The sequence below is a fragment of the Periophthalmus magnuspinnatus genome, chromosome 16 (genome assembly GCF_009829125.3).
Source record: "Periophthalmus magnuspinnatus isolate fPerMag1 chromosome 16, fPerMag1.2.pri, whole genome shotgun sequence".
NCBI lineage: Eukaryota > Metazoa > Chordata > Actinopteri > Gobiiformes > Gobiidae > Periophthalmus > Periophthalmus magnuspinnatus.
In genome coordinates this window covers 31,069,080-31,094,773 of record NC_047141.1, presented here as the reverse complement: position 1 = coordinate 31,094,773, position 25,694 = coordinate 31,069,080, and the positions used below count along the sequence as shown (strand labels likewise).

The 25,694-nt window shown below is 37.5% G+C and overlaps 1 protein-coding gene across 2 annotated transcripts in view; it reads right to left on the bottom strand.

Moving 5' to 3' along the window:
- The window catches only part of plekhg6 (pleckstrin homology domain containing, family G (with RhoGef domain) member 6), a 34,508-nt gene extending 8,814 nt beyond the window's left edge, over window positions 1–25,694 (bottom strand). The window contains exons 1-8 of one of the 2 annotated variants that reach the window (XM_033981564.2): window positions 25,604–25,694; window positions 15,157–15,355; window positions 14,266–14,394; window positions 10,575–10,712; window positions 9,495–9,590; window positions 8,769–8,819; window positions 4,060–4,209; window positions 1,109–1,219 (exon numbers count right to left, since the gene is read on the bottom strand). In XM_033981564.2, the coding sequence (XP_033837455.1) occupies window positions 1,109–1,219; window positions 4,060–4,209; window positions 8,769–8,819; window positions 9,495–9,590; window positions 10,575–10,712; window positions 14,266–14,394; window positions 15,157–15,355; window positions 25,604–25,623 (894 nt within the window). In that variant the 5' untranslated portion in view covers window positions 25,624–25,694. Of the gene's footprint in view, window positions 1–1,108; window positions 1,220–4,059; window positions 4,210–8,768; window positions 8,820–9,494; window positions 9,591–10,574; window positions 10,713–13,163; window positions 13,470–14,265; window positions 14,395–15,156; window positions 15,356–25,603 lie in introns of those variants that run through there. The other variant, XM_055228120.1, reaches the window with a different exon arrangement.

Sequence of the window (25,694 nt, the reverse complement as noted above, 5' to 3'; positions counted from 1 at the left end):
CTCCTCCCTTTAAACAGATTTTATAAACACATTTAATACATTCATTTTGTAAATACATTTCTACTCTTTCTCTTTCTCCTCTGTCTCCTCTCTCCTCCTCTCTCCCTCTCTCTCTCCTCCTCCTCCCTCTCCTCCTCCTCTTCTGTTTTGAACCGTCTGAGTGAAACGGTGGACAGTTTCAGAGTCTGAAGTCTGTGTTTTATCTCCAGACCTGACACTGAAACTCGACTCACATTTATGTAACGACGCTGCAAAAAAATCACATCAACGGGACCAAATTTGAGTTTTTCTGAGTCAGTTCCTTAGAATTAAAATTAAGTTTGAATAGTATCGCCATGACAACACCAGGGTGATATGACCAGAGTAAAAGTACTAAAGTTTTAGGTATTTGTAGTTTACTTAAGTACATTTTACAGTGGATGTTTCAAATCTGTGAGATGTGCATTGGGTGTGGCTGATGTGTGTGCTCGAAATGGATAAAAAAAAAAAAAAAAAAAAAAAAAAAAAAAATATGCAATAAAATAAAAATTAAATAAGAAATAAAATAAAATTAAATTAAAATAAAATTAAAATAAAATAAAAATAAAATAAAAAATAATAATACAATAACAAAAATAAAATAAATAAAACAAAAAATAAAATAAAAAAATAAAATTAAAATTAAAATTAAAATTAAAATTAAAATTAAAATTAAAATTAAAATTAAAATTAAAAATAAAATTAAAATAAACCAGACTTTTTGATTCGACAACTTCTCTGGTGATTTTATATTTATAAGGTTTTTACTATTAGAAATTCCACAGCAATTTTGGCGTCACGAACAGGATTATTGAGGAGGTGGGACGATTTTTAGGTTCTGATCTTCATAAACTCTCGCTCTCATCTTTTTATGGTTTTCTTTACCTTAAATCTTTACTTACCACAACACTGTTTAAAATCTTTATCAAAATCACTACATTTGAAGCTTTAAAATACCCCAAAATATGTGCAAAATATTTTTACTTTTTACTCTTTAAGCACATTTTTAAACAGGTACTTCAGCAGATTTTTTCATGTGATACTTTTTGCTCCTGTATCTGTACTTTTACTTGAGTAACAAAGCACGTACCTGGACATAAGTGTGGAACTGTGGGTTGCTTTCCTGCAGTCTGCGTGCGAACTCCTGCGTGCTCTCCTCCTCCCAGCAGTAGTGCTTGTACGAAGAGAAGCGCTTCCGAAACTGCAGAGAAAAAAGAGAAAAATACTTATGATAAAGTGGTCAACGAGTTTGGAAAAGTCTGTGAAAACACTGAAGGGAGTAAAGGAGTAAAGGAGGGCAAATGTTTACGGCTTAAATCTGATCATATTGACCCAAAATAACCAAAGTTTCCCATTTTCATGAGACAAACGAGCAGCTGGACCGAGTTTGGACAGAGGTTTTCAGTCTGTGGCCCCGTCCCAGACACTTGTGTTAATCAAGTAACTGTGAGGGGTTCTTCTTCTTGTTCTTCTTCTTCTTCTTCTTCTTCTTTCTTCTCCTTATCCTTCTTCTTGTTTTTGTTATTCTTCTTCTTTCTTTCTTTCTTTCTTTCTTCTTCTCCTTCTTTTTGTTATTGTTATTCTTCTTTCTTTCTTTCTTTCTTTCTTCTTCTTTTTTCTCCTTCTTGTTTTTGTTATTCTTCTTCTTTCTTTTTCTTCTTTCTTCTCCTTATCCTTCTTCTTGTTTTTGTTATTCTTCTTCTTGTTCTTCTTCTTCTTCTTTCTTCTCCTTATCCTTCTTCTTGTTTTTGTTATTCTTCTTCTTTCTTTCTTTCTTTCTTTCTTTCTTTCTTTCTTTCTTCTTCTCCTTCTTTTTGTTATTGTTATTCTTCTTTCTTTCTTTCTTTCTTCTTCTTCTTTTTTCTCCTTCTTGTTTTTGTTATTCTTCTTCTTTCTTTTTCTTCTTTCTTCTCCTTATCCTTCTTCTTGTTTTTGTTATTCTTCTTCTTGTTCTTCTTCTTCTTCTTTCTTCTCCTTATCCTTCTTCTTGTTTTTGTTATTCTTCTTCTTTTTCTTTCTTTCTTTCTTTCTTTCTTTCTTCTTCTCCTTCTTTTTGTTATTGTTATTCTTCTTTCTTTCTTTCTTTCTTTCTTTCTTCTTCTTCTTTTTTCTCCTTCTTGTTTTTGTTATTCTTCTTCTTTCTTTTTCTTCTTTCTTCTCCTTATCCTTCTTCTTGTTTTTGTTATTCTTCTTCTTTCTTTCTTTCTTCCTTCTTCTTCCTTCTTCTCCTTATCCTTCTTTTTGTTTTTGTTATTCTTCTTCTTTCTTTCTTTCTTTCTTTCTTTCTCTTTAAACTCATAAAATACAAAGATGTTCCACACCAAAATTAGAGCTAAAGAGCGAGTTTCCATCTGCCCTGATTTACACAAATAAATAAAAATGCAGTTATATTAATTTAGCAATAAAAGTAAATGGAAAATGTTTGCATATTTATACAGCGCCTTTTCACCTTCAAGACTCAAACCACTTTATATTAAGGAACCACACACACACACACACACACACACACACACACACACACACACACACACACAGGGGGTGAGGTGGGTTAAGTGTCTTGCCCAAGGACACAACAACAGCGTTCATCTGTGGGAGCTGGAATCACACGACCAACCTGTGGGTCAGTGGACGAAACCGCTGAAAATGAACAAATGAATCGACCATTTCTACTTTTCACTCTTCCATCATCCGTATCTTAAAAACATAATATTCCAGTGTCACACATTGTTCCATCTGCACGTTTTAATTTACACGCAGAGGCTTTGTTTGTTTTTTTTTGTTCAGTTGTGTGATTGTTCCACTCCATTGTTCCAGTTTATATTTTGGTAGGATACACTGCCCCCTGGTGGAGTGTTTCAGGTGCGTTTAGGTTTGATGTTAAAATGCTCCAGAGCTCGAATGTTAAATGAAAATATTTAAACGACTTTATGGCACTGACTTAATAATAATAATACAACAAACAATAATACAACAAACAATAATACAACAAAAAAATAATACAACATAATCCCAGAAAATAGACAGTGTCATTCAACAGGCCTGAGCTGCAGCAAATACATGAGAAATGAACCTGGACTAAACCAGGACTAAAGCAGGGCTAAACCAGGGCTAAACTAGAACTAAACCAGAACTAAACCAGGACTAAACTAGAACTAAACCAGGACTAAATCAGGACTAATGCAGGACTAAACCAGGACTAAACCAGGACTAAACCAGGGCTAAACTAGAACTAAACCAGAACTAAACCAGGACTAAACTAGAACTAAACCAGGACTAAATCAGGACTAATGCAGGACTAAACCAGGACTAAACCAGGACTAAACCAGGACTAAACCAGGACTAAACCAGGACTAAACCAGGACTAAAGCAGGACTAAACCAGGACTAAAACAGGACTAAACCAGGACTAAACCAGGGCTAAACCAGGACTAAACCAGGACTAAACCAGGACTAAACCAGGACTAAACCAGGGCTAAACCAGGACTAAACCAGGACTAAACCAGGGCTAAACCAGGACTAAAGCAGGACTAAACCAGAGCTAAACCAGGACTAAACCAGGGCTAAACCAGGACTAAACCAGGGCTAAACCAGGACTAAACCAGGACTAAACCAGGGCTAAACCAGGACTAAAGCAGGACTAAACCAGAGCTAAACCAGGACTAAACCAGGACTAAACCAGGACTAAACTAGCTGTGTATATGACTGAAAGGTTTTTATTCTCCCTCTTCTTTTATAAAGTTAATTTTATGCTGATTATTTATATTTTGATTTGTTGTGTTGTGATTTTAACGTCTTTCTTATTCTGTTAAACACTTTGAATCACTTTGTGTATAAATTGCGTTGTACAAATACTCTTCCCTTTCTTTACCTGCACAACCAGCAGATCATAAGAAATACAGAAAATATTAAAACGGTAATAAAAATACTCGGAAGAGGAAAGAGGGGAAAAGGGGAAGTAACTGTCAGCTTGTGCAGAACATTACATAACATTACTAAAGTACACACAGTAAATATTAACTATAGACCCTAGTACAGTCGTTACCTGCAGACATCCAGCCTCTAATCGCATGGGGTCAAAGGGCGCGCCGGTCCTCCGCACTTCCTGTAACATGGGGTACAGGACTTCCTGCCAGAACAGCTGATGAGCGCCGATGATGGAGGGCAAGTTTGAGAAGAGGAGCTGAGGGGTCACCTAGACAACAGCAGAATCAACACAAATATAATCAAAACACGAGCACAGTTTCCATTTTAGCAGTGGAAAAAAAAGACGACATTTCCACCTGCTGCTTTATAAACCGAGCGGATGTTGTTGTACGAGTCAGTAGGATTAAAAGTACGATGTTTTTACTCACACTTCAGTTGTGGTTTTGAAGATAAATGTGCATTATGTAAATTTCAGTGCACTTTATAACTTTATTTATCTTGCATTGATGTTTTGCTTGGTTTGCATTGTGATTTTAATGTTTTTTTTTATTCTCTAAAGCACTTTGAATGAAATCTTTTGTGTTTGAATTGTGCTATACAAATAAACTGGCCTTACTTTTAATCACCACAGATGTTTTTTATTGAATATAGCCTGAAAAACAAGCATTTGTGCTGTGAAATGGCTCGCTTCTCCACAGATCTGACCTGCAGCTACATGCAAAATTATAATAGTGAGTATGCAACTAACTGGGGCTTTTGTGTTTCTGTGTAAAATGAAATTAAAAGTGTAGAATTAACACATTAACACACACATTTCTGCAAAAATATTCAAGTCAAAATACATACATTCAGATAATATTGTTTTATTTGGTCAATTATTTTATATTTATTAATTACATACAGAAAAATTAAGGCACTTGCCATTTATTTTGTGGTTTAAGTTTGAAAAATCAAGATTGTGTTTGAAATGCAAATTGTAAACACGTCCAAGAAAGTTTGAGTTTGAGAAAAGACTGAAACCAGGACTGAACCAGGACTAAAGCAGGACTAAAGCAGGACTAAAGTAGGACTAAAGCAGGACTAAACCAGGACTAAACCAGGACTAAAGCAGGACTAAAGCAGGACTAAACCAGGACTAAACCAGGACTGAACCAGGACTAAAGCAGGACTAAAGCAGGACTAAACCAGGACTGAACCAGGACTAAACCAGGGCTAAACCAGGACTTAAGAGTAAAAAGTAAAAGTATTTCACACAAGTATTGTTCAAATGTAGTGATATTTTGGTCACAGTCACAACACGAATCAGTTTCTTCATTTTTTTATTTTTTTTAATGAATTTTGTGTGTTTATTTTTGTTTTGCTCAAAGTTGAAGCTTGAACTCGAAAACTTTACTCAGGATGTTTCCACGAACATGGTAAAAATAACCCCTCAAATCATTAAAAAAGTACTTTTACTTTTCAGTCCTGTGCAAAAACGCAGTGCAGTAGAACGTACACACACTGCTCTCAAATGTACTGCAATAAAAGTAAAAAGTACACACTGTAAAAGTAAAGTACAGATACCTAAAATTCTACTTAAGTCCAGTACTTTCCTACTTTTACTTCATTTCCTTCCACGACAGTCGACATCAATCACATATTTTGGTTTGAATAACGTCACCACTTCCTGAAGCTAAAGATAAAACATAATTGCCTTTTTATTTAATTATACTGACAGAAATTACTACTTACTACTTGAACTTTGCACCAGTTTTGTTTCACGTGAACGGGCTCTGGAGTTACACAGATATTAACCCGAAACGACGTCAACAAATCTGTAATCTGACAGTTAAACCATCAAATTCTGACCTGTCCAGCTCCATTTTAAACTACAGGGACTCGATAATGTGACGAAAACCGTGCAGTGCGATTGACTTTATCCCTCTCACACTGTTTGGATCGAAACGCTTCTAAACTTTCACTTTCGTTCATCTGGAAAAAGCGGTAATTCCATTCATTTAACTGGACTCAAGTGTTTAAGACGTTGTCAGGCACTTTAAGGCTTCCCTTAGACCTTCATCCAGTGACGGCTCTCTTTGGAGTCATGTTGAATCCTTATCACCTGACTAAATACCAACAAGACTTTGTGGCCTACTGTACACTCCTCGCTCGTAGACTAGTTTTATTAAACTGGAAAAATGCATTGCCTCCATCGCACTCACAGTAGATTAAAGACATACTATATTTTATGAAAATGGAAAAGATCAGACATACCCTTAATGGACACTCCAATAGGTTTTTTGAAATCTGGCAACCCTTTCTTAAATATGTAAAAGAAAAATTGGATATAATAATTTGATACAAGCCCTTTGTTATTATAGTTTCTCATTACATTGTAGCTCTTTTGTTTTACAGCTGGAGTTGATTCCAAGCTCCTGTGCTATGGAATCAACTCCCTGCTGATGTTAAACAGGCCCCCACAGTCTCTGTATTTAAGACCAGGCTTAAAACCTTCCTCTTCGGTATAGCGTATGACCAGGTTACTTAGTGAGGGAGTTAGGGTTATTAAAACCCGGGATAAGATAAGCTGCAGTAGGAGTAACTAGCTGGGGGAAGTATGGCAACCTGAGCACTATCCTCTACTTTGCCCTATTTTCTCATCAGCAATGCTATTCACATGTTGTCCCCTGTCCCACTCCCCCTGTGGAGTGTATCTCTTTCAGATGCCCCGATGACAGTTGGACCTCCTCCTTGCCTGGCTCTCCTCCTCCTCGCCCGGCTCTCCTCCTCCTCGTCTGGTCTCCTGGCCGATTTCTTATGTTGTCTGATTTTTCCTGTTGTGTCTGATTTTTCCTGTTGTGTCTGATTTTTCTTGTTGTGTCTGATTCTTCCTGTTGTTTTGTTTTTTGTGTGTTGGTGGCACGGTGACTGAGTGCCATCACTCATGTCTCACAGCAAGAAGGTTGGTTGGATCCCCTGGTCACCAGGCCTTTCTGTGTGGAGTTTTTCATGTTTCTCCCCGTGTCTGGATGGGTTTCCTCCGGGTACTCAGGTTTCCCCCATCAACCAAAACATGAACGCCCTTCGAGACAACTGTTGTTGTGATTTTGGGCGTTACAAAAATAAATGAATTGAATTGAATTGAATTGAGATGTGTCGAATTTATGTAATTATTATAAACCTATTTTGTTTCTTTTTATTGCTTTATTAGTTTTTTGTTGTTTTTTTTGTTGTTGTTTTTTTTTCTTTCTTTCTTTAGTTTACTTTTACTTGCTTCCTATTTAGTTTTATTTTGTCTTTGTGTGACTTTTGGGGTTTTCTGTGTGGGAGGGTTGGGTTCTATGCTGTGTTCATGTATAACTGTTGTCATAATGCCTCTTTGTTTAACACAAAAATCTTTATAAAGTTAAAAAAAAACAAAAACAAAAACAAAAAACTGGAGAATTTGAGAAAAGTTTTGTCGCACAAATAGCTACGTCTATTCATGATATCTGTCTGAAGGGGGAGGAGCTAACTGCACGGAAACCTGTTTGTTTACAGTGTTTGTAGACTCGGTTTAATGAGCTGTAAGTGTGAACTGTCCCTGAGTCATATTTGGCCTGAATCATTATGCAAAATATGCCTCAGTGATGTGACCAAACCTGGAGAAGCGGCTTGGGTGAGCAGCGAAATGAAAACGATTTTTCCAGGTCACAGAATGGAATTTTTCACACAGATTCTCCAGGAGGTTTTAAAAATGGCTCTTTAGTCCATTTAGAAGTTTGCGTAATCGCTCATTTGTTGAAGTCTGATCCAGAGTAAAAGAAAAAATCTGTCAAGTGGACAAAAAGTTGTAGGAGTGAAGACGTTTGGCTGCTCGTCCAAGCTTGGACGAGCAGCCAAACGTCTTCACTCCTACAAGCCGCTTCCTCAGTTCTAGTCAGATTACTGCCGGACACTGCCTTATATCTGTCTGAAGGAGGCACTAAACTACACTGAAACTAACGCATAGACCTAGCAAACAAACAGAAACCGTAGTGTCGCCCAAAAGTCAGTGACAGTTGAAAAAAACTCATAACTCTTTTGTTTCTAAATATTTTTCTTGTATTTTTCCAGAGCATTTAGAACAATCCTTCCCACATTAATCTGAGAAAATACAGCACCGAGGAACGAACCCTCATTGTACAGTGGAACTTTGAGTCACATGGGTCAAATTTGACCCAATACCAGAGATGCCCCGAGCGTAAACGCCATTAAAGGAATAATAAGTGTTTTTCAAAGACAGGGGGCAGTATGTGATCTCCACAGACCTGACTAGTCCTGATTTCTTCCTGTGGGACGATCTTAAAGAAAAGGTGTTTGTGAATAAACCTCAGACGACTTAATAAACGACTTAAAACGTAATATCGAGGATCAAATACGCCCGGAAATGCTTTAAATGTGACGTAAAGTGAGTTGGATCGGGCTGTTCAGGGACAAACCGAACATTTTTACTTCCCCTAGTTTAAGTCGTGACAAGTTTAAGTGTAAGTGAATAATTATAAAGGTTAATATTGCCAAAAATCTCAGAAGATTCAGTTTATCTAAGGCTAAAATTTGGTGAGTTTAACTTAAGAATTATAGGAGCGACTGAAGATTTAAAAGTGTCCACGTGTAATCTGACCAGAACTGAACAAGCATCGTGGAAGAGCAGCCAAACTTTTGTCCAGTTTGTATATTTTTTTTATTTATTTTTTTAATACAGTCCATGTAGAACTTATTTTAGGTCAACACCAGCAGCTTTATGCAAATTAATACAACCACGATGACAATAGCAGCGCCCACGGCAACTTCCGCAATTAAACGAATAGTAATATGCACATGACTCACCTCTAAGAGAAATCCATTTTTTTGCAGGTGTAGAAGTGACTCCAGAACGAGCTGAGGGGTAAAAACAGACAGATGAGAGGTAAAAACAGACAGATGAGAGGTAAATACAGACAGATGAGAGGTAAAAACAGACAGATGAGAGGTAAAAACAGACAGATGAGAGGTAAAAACAGACAGATGAGAGGTAAATACAGACAGATGAGAGGTAAATACAGACAGATGAGAGGTAAACAGACAGATGAGAGGTAAAAACAGACAGATGAGAGGTAAACACAGACAGATGAGAGGTAAAAACAGACAGATGAGAGGTAAACACAGACAGATGAGAGGTAAAAATAGACAGATGAGAGGTAAATACAGACAGATGAGAGGTAAATACAGACAGATGAGAGGTAAACACAGACAGATGAGAGGTAAACACAGACAGATGAGAGGTAAATACAGACAGATGAGAGGTAAATACAGACAGATGAGAGGTAAAAATAGACAGATGAGAGGTAAAAACAGACGGATGAGAGGTAAATACAGACAGATGAGAGGTAAAAACAGACAGATGAGAGGTAAACACAGACAGATGAGAGGTAAACACAGACAGATGAGAGGTAAAAACAGACAGATGAGAGGTAAACACAGACAGATGAGAGGTAAACACAGACAGATGAGAGGTAAATACAGACAGATGAGAGGTAAAAACAGACAGATGAGAGGTAAAAACAGACAGCTTACATGTCTGATCACCAGGAGTTTGTTAATGTAGATGAGCTCCGTGGACACAAACTCCCACAATGCATCCTGTTGATTCCTCTGAGTCTTTGTCATTAACTAAACAAAAGACAAAAAGTCAACAAATAGTACTTATATTTAGCCAGAATAGATAAGGCAGTTAATGAAGAACCAGAACTAAACTAGGACTAAACCAGGTCTAAACCAGGACTTAGCCAGGTCTAAACTAGGTCTAAACTAGGTTTAAACCAGGACTAAACCAGGACTAAATCAGGACTAAATCAGGACTAAACCAGAACTAAAGCAGGACTAAAGCAGGAGTAAGCCAGGGGCGAGAAAGGACAAAGCCAATGACAGAACCATTACTAAACCATGTCTAAATTAGGACTGAATCAGGACTGAATGAGGACTAAACCAGGTCTAAACCAGGTTTAAACAAGGTCTAAACCAGGTTTAAACAAGGTCTAAACCAGGAGTAGTGTACAGTTTTTAGGTATAGTTTTTTACTTTATTACAAGGGTGTCCAAACTTTTCTCATTAAACATACTCACATATAAAAACACAGACAAAGCTGAGGGTCGATTGAGGACCATAGACGAATACAGTGAGTATTTCAAATCTGTGTTATTATTACAAGTTAGACTGAACCACTAGACCTTTATTCACACTGACATCTTCAATGGGACTCATTAAATATTTAACATGAGCAGTAAGTCAATTTTCAGCAATGTACACTAAAAATTACTGTTTAAGGTAATATGGGCCAATTCACCTGGAACTTGAGGGCCAAGAAAAATTGGTCTGAGTGCTGCAATTGGGCCCCGGGCCACAGTTTGGGCATGCCTGCTTTATTAGATTTGACAGCTGGTATCTGTTCTTTCTACTTCACTACATCATGTTTGAAAAGTAAAGATTGCCTCAAAGGGCCAACGGGTTATTTTTTGAGCATATTCATGGTGACATCTTGGCTAATGGTTCAAACTAAATTAAAAAACATAAATTATTAAGTATCTGATTCAGCTTTTTTGGCCAAATTTTAAGTAGTTCTATAAATCCATGTGAAACAAGTCTCTCTGATCTTACTGAATGTGAGTGCACGATGTCGGTCCAGTTACTCTCCAGAGACGTCCCGTGGTTTTCTTCGGCCCATCTCCACCTCAGACTCACAGGGACAGTGAACGCCTCCAGACTTTGCTTCAGCAGATCCAGCTGCCCGGGCGTCTGCAAACAAGAGTACAATATTATACAAATGTTTTTTAAAGCATTTTTTTACATTGTTGGTGAGACAGTGGCTCAGGTGCTAGAGATTCTTGCCCACAAACTCAGAAGTTAGAGGTTCTACCAGTGTTTATTGCTATTTATACTATTGTGTTGTTCATGTGTATGTTGTGTAAAGATGTTTTATTTTATTTTATTCTATTCTATTTTATTCTATTTTATTTTATTCTATTTTATTCTATTTTATTCTATTTTATTCTATTTTATTCTATTTTATTTTATTCTATTTTATTCTATTTTATTCTATTTTATTTTATTCTATTTTATTCTATTTTATTCTATTTTATTCTATTTTATTCTATTTTATTTTATTTTATTCTATTTTATTTTATTCTATTCTATTTTATTCTATTCTATTCTATTCTATTCTATTCTATTTTATTCTATTTTATTTTATTCTATTTTATTTATTATTATTATTTTTATTATTATTATTATTATTATTATTATTATTATTATTATTATTATTATTATTATTATTATTATTGCAAGACACAATTTAAGATGAGATGAGGTTGGATCCGTGAGAATGAAGAGATGTTTTGATTTAATTTATAACACATAAATTACTCACACTTAAAGAGCCCATGTTACACTATATTCTGATGAACATTTTGCGTAATACCGCACCTTTAAGTTCACAATTAGGCCTTACAATTATCAGTTTATTACTATATTTAAACCTGTCATTGTTGTACTATTGGTTTTTCAAACTCTGACTTCTCAAAGAGACATAAATCACCAACAGTTTACTCTTTTTGTGTTATTTTCCACATGTTTGCACAGTCTTGTTGCATCTCTTTTTACCTACCAGTTGGTTGACATGTCTCGCCCCAGGACACGGCTAAAAGTTTTCCGTTCGTGTGCGAATACTCTCCCACAAAGCCATTATTTTAGACTAAGTAGAGGTTTGTTTTGCGAATGAATCTTGTACCATTTTATTTCAGGCCGCGTCTTGTCTCAACATAAATGTGAGTCAAAACTTTAAGACTATTATGATTTTATAAACAAATACGCTCCCTGCTTTGTTCTAGGGTTGGAAAAAGTATTAAAAGTCGGATACTAATCGATACTGAAATCACAAAGCCCTGATCTCAGTCCTATTGCAAATTTACGGGCAGATCTGAAAAGAAATGTGTGAATAAGACGGCCACAAACTTGACTCAGTTACACTAGTTTTGTCACGATGAACGGGGCCAATTATTGTGAGAAGTTTGTGGAAGAATAACCAAAACTTTTGACTAAAATCAGTTTAAAGTTTAAATGTATATAAACTTGTGACGTTGAAAAAAGTCATGAAAAAATGTCTTTAAAAATCCTCGTCTCATTATTCTGGCTTTTTGCAAATAGAAATAATTTTGTTGATCCTAATTGACCAAAAACAGGAAAATGACATTCTATTGTTTAAAGACAGAGTGTTTTTATTATCGTCGTGGTATCGGAATCTATGTTAAGTATCGTGTCTATTCCTTTGAAAAGAAAACATATTTTTAATTTTCGTGACACAAATAGACGCCCGGGCGGAGGTTTAATCTGCTCCAGTGAAGCCTGAGGTTTGGCTGTTTGTCTGAGTGACACTTCAGGACATGTTTGAATCTGCAACAGAGCGAGAACCAGAGAGAGGACGAAATATGGACTAAACCAGGACTAGAACAGGTCTAAAGCAAGACTAAAGCAGGACTAAACCAGGACTAAAGCAGGACTATAACAGGTCTAAACCAGGACTAAAGCAGGACGAAATATGGACTAAACCAGGACTAGAACAGGTCTAAAGCAGGACGAAATATGGACTAAACCAGGACTAGAACAGGTCTAGAACAGGCCTAAACCAGGACTAGAACAGGTCTAAACCAGGACTAAAGCAGGACGAAATATGGACTAAACCAGGACTAGAACAGGTCTAAAGCAGGACGAAATATGGACTAAACCAGGACTAGAACAGGTCTAGAACAGGCCTAAACCAGGACTAGAACAGGTCTAAACCAGGACTAAAGCAGGACTAAATATGGACTAAACCAGGACTAGAACCGGTCTAAACCAGGACTAGAACAGGACTAAATATGGACTAAACCAGGACTAGAACAGGTCTAAACCAGGACTAAAGCAGGACTATAACAGGTCTAAACCAGGACTAAAGCAGGACGAAATATGGACTAAACCAGGACTAGAACAGGTCTAAACCAGGACTAAAGCAGGACTAAATATGGACTAAACCAGGACTAGAACAGGTCTAAAGCAGGACTAAAGCAGGACTAAATATGGAGTAAACCAGGTCTAAACCAGGACTAAAGCAGGACTAAAGCAGGACTAAAACAGGACTAAATATGGACTAAAGCAGGACTAAATATGGACTAAACCAGGACTAAACCAGGTCTACAGCAGAAGGAGTGTTACCTCTGGAGCCGGGTTCTTCTCAGACTGATTGAACAGGACTAAACCCGGTCTAAACCCAGTCTAAACCCGGTCTAAACCCGGTCTAAACCCGGTCTAAACCCGGTCTAAACCCGGTCTAAACCCAGTCTAAACCCAGTCTAAACCTGGTCTAAACCCGGTCTAACCACGGTCTAAACCCGGTCTAAACCCTGTCTAAACCCGGTCTAAACCCGGTCTAAACCCGGTCTAAACCCGGTCTAAACCCGGTCTAAACCCGGTCTAAACCCGGTCTAAACCCAGTCTAAACCCGGTCTAAACCCGGTCTAAACCCAGTCTAAACCCGGTCTACAGCAGGAGGAGCGTAACCTCTGGAGCCGGGTTCTTCTCAGACTGATTGAACAGGACTAAAGCCGGTCTAAACCTGGTCTAAACTCAGGCTAAACCCAGTCTAAACCCGGTCTAAACCCGGTCTAAACCCGGTCTAAACCCGGTCTAAACCCGGTCTACAGCAGGAGAAGTGTTACCTCTGGAGCCGGGTTCTTCTCAGACTGATTGAACAGGACTAAACCCGGTCTAAACCCGGTCTAAACCCGGTCTAAACCCGGTCTAAACCCGGTCTACAGCAGAAGGAGTGTTACCTCTGGAGCCGGGTTCTTCTCAGACTGATTGAACAGGACTAAAGCCGGTCTAAACCTGGTCTAAACTCAGGCTAAACCCAGTCTAAACCCGGTCTAAACCCGGTCTAAACCCGGTCTAAACCCGGTCTAAACCCGGTCTACAGCAGGAGAAGTGTTACCTCTGGAGCCGGGTTCTTCTCAGACTGATTGAACAGGACTAAACCCGGTCTAAACCCGGTCTAAACCCGGTCTAAACCCGGTCTAAACCCGGTCTAAACCCGGTCTAAACCCGGTCTAAACCCGGTCTAAACCCGGTCTAAACCCGGTCTAAACCCGGTCTACAGCAGGAGGAGCGTTACCTCTGGAGCCGGGTTCTTCTCAGACTGATTGAACAGGACTAAACCCGGTCTAAACCCGGTCTAAACCCAGTCTAAACCCAGTCTAAACCTGGTCTAAACCCGGTCTAAACCCGGTCTAAACCCGGTCTAAAGCAGGAGGAGTGTTACCTCTGGAGCCGGGTTCTTCTCAGACTGATTGAACAGGACTTGTCTCAGAGCTGCTCGGGGTTTGGTTGTTGCAGACGTCCCTTTGCTCACGGTGGCAAAGTCCGTCACCACCTTCTGCTTGGTTCGCCTCTGGATGAACAAAACAGCACAGGTTTTGGTTAAAGCTTCACTGTGACACTTTTCTGGTGGAGATCTGACTTTGCTTGTTTCCATGACAAATTAAATGTTCCACAGTGTCGCCTTAAACATGTCTACCTTGCATTTATTGAATTCCAAGTGTTTTTGTTGCAGACGATACCTTAAAAAACATCACCTCTCCACAGATCTAGCTTGTAATTCATGATAGTTTCCATAGAGACACTTGACTTAAACCGTGGAACATTCCAGTATGTTGATTTTACTTTTTAAAAATAAATCTACAAACAGAAAAGACCCAAAACTCAAACATTAAAACCTAAAACTTATAATAAAAGTGCATTATTTAACTTTTGTGGTGGATCATTGTTTTGACCTGAATGTTCCGCAATGAGGCCTTAAATTTATCTATCTTCATGAAAAAAGTAGATAACATCGACAGTCCAAGTTACAGGTCAGATCTGTGGAGAATTTAAGACCTTGATCATAGTAAAAATACATGTTTTTCAAGGTATTTTTTTGTCTTTCTTGCAGTAAAACCCTGTAATTGTATAAATGCAGCGTAGATGAGTTTAACACCTTTAAAAAGCCCATTTTTCTGTTTTCTGATCTTTGTTCTGATGCCGTTTCCTCGTCACAAGAGTCCATTTTGTGTAAAACAGGACTGAAGATGGACGTCTCAGTCTCTACAAACGTTTAACTCTTGTATTTTCTGATCCTTCCTTTAAAAACAGCAGCCCCAGACTCCGCTCGTACCTGGTAGCTGTAGAACTTCTTGTGGCTCTCCGCTGACCCCCGGTGGTGCAGTGTGGGTTCTACAGGAGCAGGAGACGCGTCCCCTGGGGTCTCTCTCACTTCACCGTCCCTCTGCCTGTCCCCCTCCGTCCACGGCTCCGCCCCCTCGTCCACAGAAGAGCCGTTCACTCCTCCGTTTAGGAGAGGAGCTCTGGAGAGGCTGGAAGAGGGAAACAAGGAGAACATGGAGATCTCAGAGGGGTTTTATGTATGTGAGTCTACGGACTAAAACAGGACTAAAGCAGGACTAAACCAGGTCTAAATCAGGACTAAACCAAGTCTAAACCAGGACTAAACCAGGTCTAAACCAGAAGAGGAGCTCTGGAGAGACTGGAAGAGGGAAACAAGGAGAACATGGAGATCTCAGAGGGGTTTTATATATGTGAGTCTATGGACTAAAACAGGACTAAACCAGGTTTAAACCAGGTCTAAATCAGGACTAAAACAGGACTAAACCTGGACTAAATCAGAACTGAACCAGGACTAAACCAGGTCTAAATTAGGACTAAATCAGGACTAAACCAGGACAAAACCAGGACTGAACCAGGACTAAACCAAGTCCAAACCAGATCTAAATCAGGACTAAATCAGGACTGAACCAGGACTGAACCAGGACTGAACCAAGTCTAAACCAGGTCTAAATCAGGACTAAATCAGGACTAAATCAGGACTGAACCAGGACTAAATTAGGACTAAATCAGGACTAAACCAAGTCTAAACCAGGTCTAAATCAGGACTAAACCAAGTCTAAACCAGGTCTAAATCAGGACTAAATCAGGACTGAACCAGGACTGAACCAGGTCTAAATTAGGACTAAATCAGGACTAAACCAGGACAAAACCAGGACTGAACCAGGACTAAACCAAGTCCAAACCAGGTCTAAATCAGGACTAAACCAAGTCTAAACCAGGTCTAAACCAGCTCTAAACCAGGTCTAAACCAGCTCTAAACCAGGTCTAAATCAGGATTACCTCTACATGCACTAAAATGACAAACACATGATCAGTTTTTAAGACTTTCTGTCTCTGGGTCACAGGGAACAACATGATTAAAGTCACAACAGACAATCATTTATTCTATTTATTGTATTTAGTGGTTAAAAGTTCAGAATAAAACTTTAAACGCAGAATGCAGAACCTCAGCTCATTGAAAATCCTCTCTGTGTCTGAGGTTTTCTCGTTGTTTGACTTGTGAGCTCAAAGCAAAGGCGTGTCTGTGTCGAGTGTTTGCTCAGGACTTTTAATGGAACATGTTTTATTTAAGACCTGTTTCTTTTGAAGCAGCAGGAAACGGACACGGAGCCATATTTACATTTGGAGGGTTGTCCAAAGTTTTATAGTAGTATTATAAATACTACATTATAAAAGTAGAATAAATGATACTAAAACTCAAAACTAGACATTTGATAATAAATAATACCAGGGCTAAACTCGGACTGAACCAGGACTAAACCAGGACTAAACAAGGTCTAAACCAGGTCTAAACCAGGTCTAAACCGGGACTAAACCAGGTCTAAACCAGGTCTAAACCAGGACTAAACCAGGTCTAAACCAGGTCTAAACCAGGACTAAACCAGGACTAAACCAGGACTGAACCAGGACTGAACCAGGACTAAATGAGATCTAAACCAGGACTAAACCAGGACTAAACCAGCACTAAACCAGATCTAAACCAGGTCTAAACCAGGACTAAACCAGGACTAAACCAGGACTAAACCAGGACTGAACCATGACTAAACCAGGACGACACCAGGACTAAACCAAGTCTAAACCAGGTCTAAATCAGGACTAAATCAGGACTTAACCAGAAAAAAGTCACATTCACAGAACAGAAATAAAGGTTTTCTGAAAATCTTTAGAAAATAGAAGAAGTACAACCTTTTAACGCTGAAAATCACGTTCTATTGTTTAAAAAAAGAGTTATTATTGTCATCGGGGCTGACATGTCAAAACGCAAAAGAGCGACAAAAGAAGTCCAAAAGAATGACGTTTATTTGAGTTAAAAGCTTAAATAAAACCTACGTATGATGGATGTACAACTTTGCATTGCTGGGCTTTTAAACATTAACAACTGTTGAGTCATTTTCCCGGGAGCGACCCCCAAACGCCTCTCAACGAGTCTTGGCGTGATTTTTCCCAGATTTGTTCCCTTGGCTTTGAGCTTTCTATCAATTTTTAAACTCGTTCACGGGTTTGTGGAGTCGTGGAAGTGGCAGCTCGGGTTTAGACGTGGGCAGAAGGACCACCCCAGAGACGACGTACGGCCATGTTTGGTCAGGGACAGGACGCAATTGTGAAGGACGAGATCGCAGACGAGGTAGAGAGTTGAGTTTTCCAGTTGTTAAAGCCCGAGAAAAGTGCCATCTATAGAAGGTCGGTCCTATTTACCACTGTCCGTACAAGCTCATAAAAGGATGTACCGTTAGCTGTTGACAGGAAGGTGGAATACGTCGCTAAAAGATGTTTGCAGTCACCGAAAAGACGTATTACGAGGCGTCTGTTCAACGTAAAGATGAAGAGCTGTGTCCTTAAAATACGTCTGTGTCGCATCCTACTGAGAAACAAGTTCCCCTAAATGTTTAAGACGCACAGAATTCAACACAAGTAAACACAAATAAAACTAAAATCATGGTTACAGAGGACAAAGGGACAGAGGACAGATGATGCGGTTACTGTTTTTTACTGTTAATATGTAAATATGTGTATATGTGTAATTAACTTATTTATTAGAACACGACAGCACTTTAAAATGACTGGAAGCACTTTAGCCACATACACACTTTAGAAATATGTACTTAGACTGTATGGAGAGTGAATTTTTTGTGATCTGTGGAGATGTTTGATTGTTGTTTGTGTCGTCCTGTCTCTTGTCTCGTTTTAGATGTTGAGGGACTGCGAATGAAAATTATCTGTGCAGCGAAATTCAGCACATTTACACGTGTATTTTTTTACTGGTGTTTATTAATGTGCATTGTCCCTTTTAAATAAATAAATAAATTAATTAATTAAAAAAAAAAATAAAATAAAATAAAATAAAATAAAATAAAATAAAATAAAATAAAATAAAATAAAATAAAATAAAATAAAATAAAATAAAATAAAATAAAATAAAATTAAATTAAATTAAATTAAATTAAATTAAATTAAATTAAATTAAATTAAATTAAATTAAATTAAATTAAATTAAATTAAATTAAATTAAATTAAATTAAATGGGAACGGTTTAACTGAAAATTGACACCATTTTGCTAAGGATAAACTGAACTGAACTCAGCAAAAGAACAAAAGAACTGTTGAATTTACCTCCATCTCAATCAACAAACTGATGGAACTGACTTCATCTACATGTGGCAATGTCCCTGGAACATCCACAGATCAGGGGTGGATGCTCCAGACCTGAAACCAGGGACTGAAACCAGTTTGAGCTCTGTGTATTGGACTAAACGGTTCACATTTAGAGACAGAAACAGGACAGTGCTAGAGTAAATAGAGTTAAGGTTACGTCATAAGATAGTGCAGCTTCACGAAACCCAAAACGCAGGGCTGAAGTTCTCCACAGTGACCACGTCTTTGAACGGTGATGGTGCAAAGTGCCCACGTTTGGAAGAGTTTGGAAGTGAAGCTAAGTGAGCGGAGTATAAGTAAAGATCACACTGAAACTCCTCTGACTCTTTGTGGCTTGGAGCACATCAAACTGAAACTTCTCCACCACTTTGCAGCTTGGAAGACACATCACACTGAAACATCTCCACCTGTTTGTGGACTGAAACACATAAAACTGAAACTTCTCCACCTGTTTGTAGCTTGGAAGACACATCACACTGAAACTTCTCCACCACTTTGCAGCTTGGAAGACACATCACACTGAAATATCTCCACCTGTTTGTGGATTGAAACACATAAAACTGAAACTTATCCACCGGTTTTAGTTTGGAGCACATAAAACTGAAACTTTTCAACCTGTTTATCGGTTGGAGCACATCAAACTGAAACATCTCCACCTGTTTTAACTTGGAGCACATCAAACTGAAACTTCTCCATCTGTTTGCAGTTCAGAGCACTGCCTTCATTCTCTCAAATGAACCCCAGGGGGCGCCACGCTCTGCAGACTTTTTCTAAGCAGGAGTCCGGTCTTCCCACGGGGAGAAAACGCCGCTTACTTCAAACTGCGGTATCGATTTGTCTAATAACCAACACACATCTGGTGCAACGTGCAAAAGATTTTCCAGTTTTCCAAAGTTCGACCTCTTTTATGGACATTTATCTAAACTTTTTCAGTCTGTGTTCACTTTGATTCAACGTCAGTCCCTAAAACTTTAAACGTCGACTTTATTTTTGGCCAAATTACATCTTTTTGGCTACAACTTTAATCTCAAAATATCACGACTTTTACGTTGAAATGTTACGACTTATTCTTTTATTTTCGTAGCTCGCGCATCATTTATTTTTTCAACGTGACACTTTTACGCCGCCGTAGAATCAGTATCGAGTATCGAGGCTTTTCCTGAGCATTTTGGCGTCATTTCTCCATCAAAATAACTGCGATTAATGACAATACGACAATAAAGTTTAATCCTTTGAGTAGTTTTGATGCTAATACGGTTTAAACTCTGTTCTAATGATACTTCAGTAGTTTTTTTCTGCATAATCCGGTGATATTTTGTCGATTATCTTTCTGAACAATCGCAGCTATAAACGAGAACCATGTCGTGTTCCATTTCAACCAGGAAACTCCCCGTTCTGTTAAACACAATGAGTTCCTGGTTTGTTTAATGAATAAACAGCAGCGTGACATAAAATCCACGTCCAGAAAACACCTGTCAGGACAATTAAAGCGACTATTTGCTGATATCGATCGAATAAACGTGACCTCTCTGCGCTCCCTAGAGATGCGATTTACTGTTAGTTTCAAAAGAATTGGACACGATGGACACGTCGTTTATGTTATAATTTAGTGTTTCGGTTCAAGACGATGGTCCAATCAGAGCCTCGTTTGTGTCTTTCATTTGGGTTTGCAGGTTCAACGCTAAAATCCAGTTGGTTTAAACCTAAAACGACTCATTCTGATCGGAATAGTCGCTCGATAAAACCCCCGTCAGAGCTAGTGCGGCGTCTGCAGCGGCGGGATACACTGTCCGTACGTTAAAACGCCGGAAAACTCGTGCGTCGTTTATCTGCAGGTTTAGGCTCTGGCAGCACAGGTTCGTTCGTGATGGAAGAACCTTTTTTTTTTAACCCTCCTGAGACCTGGTGTCCTCATATGTGGACAACACGTTTTTGGTTTGTCGAGGCCACAGTGCAAATTATTAGATGAAGAATAACAGCAACAATGTAAATATGTTATATATATTCATTTTTAACCGTTTAGAATGTTTAGAATGTTTTATTTACATTTTTTTTGTTTTTCTTCCTGCTCCTGTCAGCAGATCTTCACATGAGACACATTGTTCCAAGAGGCACAATTGTTGTTTCTCATTTTGTTTTTAGATTCAGGACAAATGTTGCTGTTTCAGGGTCTTAATAAATAGTTTTTGCAAATAATTATTCAAATGTTTTATCAAAATGAGTAAAATGTCACATATGAGGACGTTTGATTTGTATAATTTTTTCTCAGAAACTACATAATGTAAAAAGATAATTCTTTGTATTTAGACTCATCAGGTCCAATCAGCCCAAATAACAAAGAGAAATTAAAAAAGCGACGCAAGAGCTGGAGTCTCAGGAGGTTAAAACTGTAAACGGCCAAAACATGTGGACAATATATAAATGTAATGTCGTTTATTTTGTTATAAAGGTGTAAAATGTCCCGGTTTTCCCGTGTATCACTCCACTCTGAGCATTCACATTGTTCTACTTCCTGATTCAGTCACATTGTTCTACTTCCTGATTCATTTTTCTGATCTGTAGAACGTTAACGCCCACTGCTCGAGTAATTTAAAACACCGGTGCAGGCTCGAGCTTCTTCAGACTCCGTTAGACCCCGGCACAGTCTCTCCGTGTTCTGCCTTTACCCCGACAGAATCTCAATAACCGACAATAAACATCTACAAAACGATCCCTGTGCGTCTGCGTTCGCTCTTCAAGAAACAGAACAGAAACAGACAAACGCGTACAGTTTGTTTCATTATCAATAAAGATGAAGATGTGCAATATATTTAAGTGGAGAGGAGGAAGAAGATGAAGAAGAGGAGGAGGAGGGTAGTTATTTGTACTCGGATTCACTTCAAATCTCTCATAACTTTTGATTGAACCTCTTGTTTATGTTTGTGTTCACACTTCCTGTTCAATATCAGTTAGAGGAACAATTACTTTTACAGTACAAGCAGTAAAATACTGGACTTAAGTATCATTTTTATGTATCTTTTCTTTACTTAAGCACATTTTTACACTGGATATTTTTACTTTTACTTCAGTACATTTGAGAGCAGTATCTATTTCTACATTTTTGAACAGGACTGAAAAGTAAAAGTACTTTTCATTTGATTTGAGGAGTTATTTTTACCGTGTTTGACTAAAGTTTTCAAGTTCAAGCTTCAACTTTGACTAAAACAAAAATAAAAACATAAAATTCCTAAGAAAAATGAAGAAATATGTGTCATTTTAAACCAATATCACGACATTAAACACAAATGAACAACACTTTTACTTTTTACTCTTAAAGTACATTTATACTACAGTACTTTTACTTCAGTAGATTTTGTCATGTGATACTTTACGTGTACACACTTCCTGTTCAGTTTATTTTAGAGGAACAATCACTTTTGGGGTAGTATTTATCGTGGTACTTTTTCTTTGTAGTACTGGGACATTTTTGGTTATTTTTTCTGAAATATAAGTTTTCAGATGTAGAAGTTTTAATTATGAACCAAAACGACACAAACTAACGTCTTAAGAGTTTAATTCTTTATTTACACAGCGCAACATTATGTAACTTTATCGCACATTTAGAACACATATGTCAAACTCAAGGCCCGTGGGCCAAACGCGGCCCGCCACATCATTTTATGTGGCCCGTGATGAAGTAAATTAAAAGGTACGACTGTTTTAAAATGTCAGTTTATCATTAGATACACAGTTAAACAGACATTTGTTCATATCTATGCAAATCCATAAGCAATATTTGTCACTTGAATAAATAATAAATATAGATTAACACGATTCAAAATTAGTTGCATTTATTTTACATTAAATTTGGTTACATTTAGTGACATTTATCTTACAGTTAGTTACATCTGGCCCTTTGAGAGCGACCATTTTGTTGATGTGGCCCTTTGTGAAAATGAGTTTGACGCCCCTAATTTAGAATAACTTTTTGTGAATAATTCTGCTTCAATATTATCGTTTATCGTCTTTATTTACGTCGGCGACACTGTGTATCGCACTTTAATATGTGATATCACGACAGACCTTTGTGTATTTACTGAAACTTAATACAGTTTAGGGTTTTTAAAGCAGGTTTTGACGAGGAAAATTAGATTAAAAAAAAGTCAAACTAATGCGACAAAGACAAAAGTAAAAGATGCAAGATCGAAAGAGTTATGTTAAAATCTCCAAATACAAGCGACACTCTAAAAATCACTGTTAAACTGACCCGTGTCACCAGGTGTTTGCAGCACAAAGAGAAACCTGATTATCGCAAACTCACACCAGAAATCTGATCTAATTACTGGGTTATCAGATTATTCTAGTGACCAGATTTAAAGCGGAAGTGTGAAAGTGTAATACGAGTACGATTCTGTCTCAGTAACTTGTGAAATAATAAAAATACGTCTGTTTTCACGCACTTTTCCAGACGGACTCTTCGCTCTCTTCTTTCTCTGAGGTGACGGGCTGGAAAACGTAGCCCAGGGGTGTCAAACTCAGACGCTAATGAGCAAAGCATTCTGGGATTCGTAGTATTAGAGGTGTTCTATACTGGAGCTCTAATACGTGTTTGATGAGCTCGCGGGCCAAAAATATTTATATCGTGAGCCAAATTTGACCCATGGGCCTGAGTGTGACGCGTCATAGCCTAGACAGTGTGCGCATGTCAGAGGATTCGAACTAGCAACCTCGCGCTCCAACCACTAAGCCACTAAGCCTGTAGAAACACATACAGATACAATGTTTACGGTAAATAGTCACGTTTTTATGCAGCGCTTTTCCACTTTCAAGACACTTTACATCAAGAAACCAGTGTACACAAATACTAGGGGGAGGTGGGTTAAGTGTCTTGCCCAAGGACACAACAGCAGCATTAATCTGTGGGAGCTGGACCTCTCTAACGATGAGTTTCGAACCTCCAACCTCCAACCGAGCCACTGTTTAAGCTCTACCTCTGCTGCTTTAGTACACACATTTCAGACTAATACTTTGGACCAGTACTTGGTAAAATATGTGTCTAAATACTTTATATACTCACAGGAAGTAACTGAGGAAGAGAGAAAACAACTTATGGTCAACCATGATCTGATTTCTGTTTCATCATGATGTGATGAAGAAGAAAATATGGACATAATAATAATAATAATAATGGTAATGTAATAATGATAATAATGATAATAATGATGATAATAATAATAATAATAATAATAATAACGGTAATGTAGTAATGATAATAATGACAATAATGATGATAATAATAATAATGATGATAATAATAATAATGATAATAATAATAATAATAATGATGATAATAATAATAATAATAATAATAATAATAATAATAATAATGGTAATAATGGTAATGTAATAATGATAATAATAATAATAATGATAATAATAATAATAATAATAATAATAATAATAATAATTGCAATAATAATAATAATGATAATGGTAATAATGATGATGATAATAATAATAATAATGATAATGATGATAATAATAATAATAATAATAATAATAATAGTTTCATGCAGCAGAGTTGGACAGGAGTGTATATGGTCTGAACAGTGGCAGAAGTAATGAAGTAGAAATAGTAAAAGTACTGGACTTAAGTAGTATCTGCACTATCTGTACTTTACTTAAGTCCATTTTACAGAAGATACTGTACAACTTTTAAATATATTTTTTGCACTTTTCTCCTAAATTTGTTTGACTTTTACACAACAGAAAGTTATTTAAAGATCAGCTCATGCAAAAATAATTCAAGTACAAGAAGTAAAGTACTGCACTAAAGTAGGATTTTTATGTATCTGCACTTTACTTAAGTATATTTTACAGTGGATACTTTTTACTTTTACTGCAGTACATTTGAGAGCAGTATCTGTACTTTCTACATTTTTGAACTGGACTGAAAAGTAAAAAGTACTTTTCATCTGATTTTTTATGTTCGTGGCAAAATCCTGACTGAAGTTCTCAAGTTCAAGCTTCGACTTTGAGCAAAACAAAAACACAAAAAACTGATTGTATGTGTCATTTTAAACCAATATCAGGACATTAAACACAACACAAATGAACAACACCTTTACGTTTTACTCTTAAAGTGCATTTTTAAACAGGTACTTCAACAAAACGGATCACTTCCTCAGCTCTGGACAGACACATATCAGAGAGTTTCACATGTTTAAATCTCTGTCCCACATCCTTCACCTGACGTCACCTGACACACAGCCGCCGTGACACATGGAGACGAGGAAAGTCACACCAAGAACGCCTCGCTTTTCTCAGGGAGCTTCTGTCTCAGTGGAAATATCTGCACGAAAATGGTCGACTTTATGGAAGCGAAGGCGAGAAATCAAGAGAAAAAACTCCACAGAAACACACAGACAGAGACTTCAAAGCACTGATGCAACGCTTCTCATCACAAACCACTGTGTTTACTCTGCTCTCACTGGCAATAATCCAAATACTCACACAAGATAATGAAAGAAATGTGTCTAGATAATGATTTTTTACCAGATTATGTCTTTTAAAACCAGGAGGAGGAGGTTTGTTTTATACCAGACTAAATCAATCACTGCTTAAACATAAATTGGTTGGTAATTAGCATGACACAGACTCTAGAGAAAGTGACAATTCTTAAAGAAATATCTGCTGTACACATCCCAAACTAGTATAAATCAAACTAAAAGCACTTGTACTTTCATAGCAGTAAAACACAGGTCCAATCTGCAGCAGCTTAATCATTAAAAATAGGTTGTTTTTGGAAGAGTTTGGAAATGAAATGAGTCTGAATTAAAAGTCTACAAGTCCTGTCACTGCCCCAACACTATATCAGACTAAAATAATGATTTTTAAGAGAGTTTGTGAAAGAAAAACTAAGCCTAGACCAAAGCTTTAAGACGCAAACAGAAGAACAGAAGAGAGTGAACGAGTTTGGACAGAAGTTTTTGGCACAAATAGACAAGAAAAAACAACAAAAACAACATCAGCCTGTGAAAATAAACTGCTCTGTGCATTTCCACCAAACGTTTAAAGTGTCTTACCTGTTCTTGGCTGGATCCATTTTGTTTTACTCGATCATCTTTGGTTTCTCTTCTCTCCACCTCCTCCACCTCCACCTGGCGCTGCGCTCTC